The sequence below is a fragment of the Homalodisca vitripennis genome, chromosome 3, assembly GCF_021130785.1.
Source record: "Homalodisca vitripennis isolate AUS2020 chromosome 3, UT_GWSS_2.1, whole genome shotgun sequence".
NCBI lineage: Eukaryota > Metazoa > Arthropoda > Insecta > Hemiptera > Cicadellidae > Homalodisca > Homalodisca vitripennis.
The window spans coordinates 172,778,677-172,783,948 of record NC_060209.1 but is presented as its reverse complement, the minus strand read 5'-3'; the positions used below and the strand labels follow the sequence as shown (position 1 = coordinate 172,783,948).

The 5,272-nt window shown below is 35.7% G+C and overlaps 1 protein-coding gene across 1 annotated transcript; it reads left to right on the top strand.

The window, feature by feature from the left end:
• The first annotated feature begins 213 nt into the window (after positions 1-213).
• Positions 214-2,634, top strand: LOC124358473. Its single transcript, XM_046810767.1, has 2 exons — positions 214-671; positions 867-2,634. The coding sequence occupies exons 1-2, from the start codon at positions 397-399 to the stop codon at positions 2,632-2,634; spliced, it is 2,043 nt and encodes a 680-aa protein (XP_046666723.1). The 5' UTR covers positions 214-396.
• Positions 2,635-5,272: the final 2,638 nt, after the last annotated feature.

Here is a 5,272-nt window from a genome sequence, read left to right as displayed (position 1 = left end):
CAGCATCGGGCCCAAGAAATTTAAAATTCCAGAGGTCTTGGTTAACGAAGTATAAGTGGTTGGCATATTCGGCGGTAAAAAACGGAGCATTCTGCAAATGAGTCGACCAATTCCAAAACTCACTAACTCCAAAATTTTTGAAATTGAGGTTTTTATAGTATTTGGGGAGTTTTATAAGGTAGCAAAAGATCTTGTTCCAAAACTCTCTAATTCTTATGGAAATATCAATGTAAAAAAACTGCAACTGCAACAAAACTCTCTAAATCCAATCCCTTTACTGAAATAAAACTCGCTAATTCATCTTCCTCCATTACTGTTTCAAAACTCTCTAACTCCAGGCTTCAACTAGCACACTTCAAGGCAGTACTGCAACAAAACTGACTAATTCCTAATCATATGATAGTCATTGGCAACATATTCTTCAAACAGAAAGTGGGCAGTTCCTTCAAAATAGTTATTATTTTGTGTTTATATATTGGCTACACTGTACAGCAGTGCATCTTGGGAAATTGTTTGTTTACTTCATTAGTTATTTCTGTTTTGTACAATATGGCTGATCCAGAGGTAACCTTATTACAAAGCGGTAATGTTGAACCAATGCCTGACAATTCCACGAGAAAGAGAAAAAGAAGAGTAGATAACTGGAAGAAAACCAAGGACAAAAAGAAGAGGTAAGCTAAACTATATTTATTACAGGACAACATAATTAAATTTGTATGTTTATCCAATGATGACATAACCTAAAACCCTTTAACTGTACACTAACATTTTCACAGCATTGATTGTTTTTATGATATCGGCTTGTATTTTATTTCTGTTTTAAATACTGGTTATTTAATTAGCTTACGGAATATGATTTGTTTCAGACACTCCGCTCAAGGATTCCCAAATATTCCAACTTGTGGACATCGTGAAAGAGCTAACGGATCCAAGCACTGTTATGACTGTTCCCGTCTTAATATGCAGGACATAAGACGTTTTCATCAGGGGTTCTACAAATCTTGCAATAAAATTGACCAAGATCAATTTATACTGAGGTACGCCAAAGGAAAAGTTCCAAAAAGACATCGGCTTCAAGGTCCTCATTCTTCTGAAAGAGGTATGGCTATTGAATATTTCATACCATCATACCGCAATGAAGGAGGAAGTGAATTGGTAAAAGTTTGCCAAAAGGCTTTTTTAGATATTTTAAATATTTCAAAATTTAGAGTACAAAGATTGTGCCGTCTTGTGTTTCAAACTGGCGAATCGCCAAAAGAACTTCGAGGTGGAGACCATCGTTCTAAAAAGTCTGAGGAAAAACTATCCAAAGTAAAAACCTTTATTGAGGCTCTACAACCTGTAGAGTCACATTATTGCCGAGGGAAATCCAGACGGCAGTACCTAGCAAGTCATTTAAGTATCTCTAGTCTGTGGAAATCGTACAACAACACTACTGAAAATGAGTTTAAAGTCAAGTATGAGTACTTTAGGAAAATATTTGTAGAGAATTATAATGTAGGGTTTGGGTCACCAGCAACAGACCAGTGTTCTCAATGTCTTAAGCTGAAAGAGAAGATTCTATCTGTGGTAGATTTTGAAGAAAAGGGGAAACTGAAAATAGAATTACAAGTTCACAAAAAAAGAGGTAAGATGTTTTTTGAGCTATTGCAATCTGAAGAGGCTGGGACAATCACGTTTTCATTCGACTGCCAAAAAAATCTAATTTTTCCTAAGTTGACTGATCAAGCTGCTTATTTCTTACGACAGTTTTATGTATATAATTTTACAATGTGTCTCGGTTCTTCTCTGTCAAAGCAGACAGTTGAAAACACTTTCATTTATGCTTGGACTGAAATGGAAGGTGCGAAAGGTTCAAGCGAAATAGCTTCTTGTGTTCGCCATCGATTATCAGAAACAGTCTATCCAGAAAATGTACATACAATTAGATTGTTTGCAGATGGTGCTGGAGGACAAAATAAAAATACCATTCTTATTACATCTTTACTAAACTGGTTATTGACTAAAGCACCTCAGCACATTAAGACAATTGTAATTCACTATCCGGTTCCAGGACATTCTTACATCCCACCCGATAGAGTTTTTGGGGTAATAGAGAGAAAAGTCAGAAAAGTTGAAAGCATCACCCATCCAAACACATACTTTGACATTTTTAGAGAAAGTGGAACGGTCAATAGATTAGGTTTGGACTTTGATGTTGAAAACTGGATGGAAGTATGCAGATCAACAGTAAAGAAGCCAGGTCAATGGCACTTTAAGTTTTCCACTTGTAAACGATTCATATTAACAAGAGGCAAAAAAGGAAATGGATTAGTAAGGGGTGAGGTAGCCTATAAAAACGATATAGGAGCGTCCAGAGGAATAGCCAAGAAAGGCTGTAGTCTGAGAAACATAAACCCCCAGATGAAACCAAATTCTGTTCAGGTTAATCCTGCAAAAGTTAAGGATGTAAAAACACTACTACGAAAACATTATGGGGAACAATGGGATCAACTGGATTTTCTTAGGTACTACGCTGATCTATTTACTACCAATGATGGGGAAAACCAGGAACTTAATCAAGATGATCCTAATGAACATGAAGATCCAATGGAGGATGAAGTTTTAATCTTAGAGGGCAACTTTGCATTGTAAAAAATGAATTTTTAAAACAACAAAATGTATTTAAGTTTAATTGCATACAAAATTGTTTAATTTAAATACATATTTTTTCATTATTACAAGTTTTATAATATTTACCCAACCTTGTTGCCCTAAAACACAATGTTGCAACAAAACTACCTAAATCAAAACCGTACTGCAACAAAACTGTCTAATACCAATCTCCATTTCCAAAACTCTCTAACTCCAATATTTAACTGTTGTTTTCTAGTTCAACAAAAGAAATACATTTAATTTCTTACTGTTTAACCAATTAGTAGTAGGATTTATTATTCATAACAATAAAATAATTACTTTGAGTGTTATACTTTAACCACTATAGTTTTTTGCTCATCCTGTAAAATTTAGGAAAGTGGAGTTAGTGAGTTTTGGAATTGGTCGACTCAAATGCTGTGTATTGTTTGGTGTCACGAAGGCAGGAGTTCATGGACAACAAGTAGGTAACCTAGTATCAAAACCTTTCACCAATTGGAAGAAAGCTATAGAAAGCTTTAACAACCATTCGTCACTGGAATACCACAAAACATCTTTATTAAAATCAGAATTAAGAGGTGATATTGATAATCAAGCTACGTTGTCGATCGATTTATTACTATCGAAGCAGAAACTAGATTTCTTAGCCGAAAGCAGAGAACATATGGAAGCTATAGTTCAAACAGTGATTCTTTGTGGTCGACAAGGATTGGCACTCCGAGGAAATAATGATACTGGTCGAATCGTTCTGCAAGGACCCGATTATAATGACGGGAATTTTCGAGCTCTTTTGAGATATCGTGCGGCAACTGATGTGAAATTAAAACTTCATTTAGAGCATTCTCCGAAGAATGCGATGTACATTAGCAACCGTATTCAAAATTAAACAATTTCCATTTGTAATCAAATGATACAAAAACAGCTCATCAATAAGATTAATGATTCTAAGGCCTTTACGCTTATGGCAGATGAGTTAGCGGACATTTCGGGGGTCGAACAAATTTCGATTTGCATCCGGTACGTAAGCGAAGATCACGGTAAATTTAAAATTTGCGAAGATTTCTTGAGTTTTATTCCAACGACACAACTTACTGGGAAAGGACTGGCGGATGTGATTTTATCGTTCCTGGAAACTTCACAGATTGATTGTACGTACTTCTTCGGTCAGTGCTACGACGGAGCAAGAAATATGAGTGGAGAATTTCACGGAGCTCAAGCTTATATTCAGGAAAAATACAATTTAGCTCTGTATTCACATTGTGCAGCTCGCAGTTTTAATTTGGTTGTTAGTGACGCGTGCAAAGTTGTTCCGATCAGACATTGTTTAGGCACTATTCAGAGCGTATATAATTTTTTCAACTACCCCAAACGCCTGCTTGCACTTCAAGACGCCATTGCTAGAAATGATTACCTTCGTGATGATAAAAAAAAGAAATTGAAACAATCATGTACGACGAGATGGGTGGAACAGCACGAGTCAGTTGGAATATATTTTCATCTACAACCAGCAGTTATAGACGCCTTGGAAGTCATCTCAAGTTCTTGGACTGATTAAAAAACGACGGCCAACGCTTTTCAACTTCTATCTGCAATAGGAACCTTGGATTTTCAAATTTCATTAAAAATTCTTCAATCAGTTCATTCGTTGGCTTTATCATTAAGTCGAGTACTTCAAACTGAGAATCAGGATTTAGTTGAAGCTATAAAGTTGGCCGATGCTGTAAAAGAAGAATTAATGAATATGATAAAGCACGCAGAAGAAAATTTCAGTACGATTTTTGAAGAAGTTCGCCAGACATGTGGAAAGCACGATATTGAAGTAAAAAAGCCGAGACTTGCTTCCCGTCAAACTCAACGTTGCAATGATGAGTGGGGATATTGAAGATTACTATAGAATTTCTACGTATTTACCATACCTTGATTTATTCATCACTCATCTTGAAGACCGTTTTCTCAAACATCGCGAGATACTAACAAATTTTGGATGTCTTCTTCCATCGAAAACTTCAACCCTAGATGAAGCCTGCAAACAACTCTATTCTAAGTACGCTACGATTTTGAATGCTGATTCTCCTGAAGTATGGATCAGTGAAGTGCGGATTTGGCGAAGACGAATTTTGGACAAAAATTCTCTCGATGCTCTTGATGTCTGCAATGAGGATGCTTTTCCTAATGTCCCTAAAATCTTGAGGGTAATGGCTGTACTACCAGTAACAACTTCGACAAACGAACGCTCTTTCTCAACATTACGCAGGTTGAAAAATTATTTGCGTTCTACCTTGAGTGAAAATCGATTGAACGGATTGGCATCACTGAACATTCATCGAGACATTGAAGTAGACGTGAACCCAGTATTAGATGAATGTTTTTCTATACCTCGACGCATCAACTTATTGAAAGAGTAGATCACATATGTTTTTATTTGAAAAAGTTGTTACTTTGTTTAAAGAATGAGTTACAAACGTATTAAAAGTATGTAGTTTTACAATTTTATAATAAACTCATTTTCCATACGTATTAATTTTTAATCTATTACTTATTTAAGTTTCTTCTTTTTTATTTCATAAAATAAGTATAGAACCCCCCCCCCTAAATAAAATTCTGCGCACGGCCCTGCTGGTAATACTTGTCAATCTAA

Coding starts and splice junctions, on each gene's coding strand:
- LOC124358473 (XM_046810767.1), top strand. CDS start 397: ATGATAGTCATTGGCAACATATTCTTCAAACAGAAAGTGGGCAGTTCC. Junction 672..866: donor ACCAAGGACAAAAAGAAGAG/GTAAGCTAAACT, acceptor GATTTGTTTCAG/ACACTCCGCTCAAGGATTCC.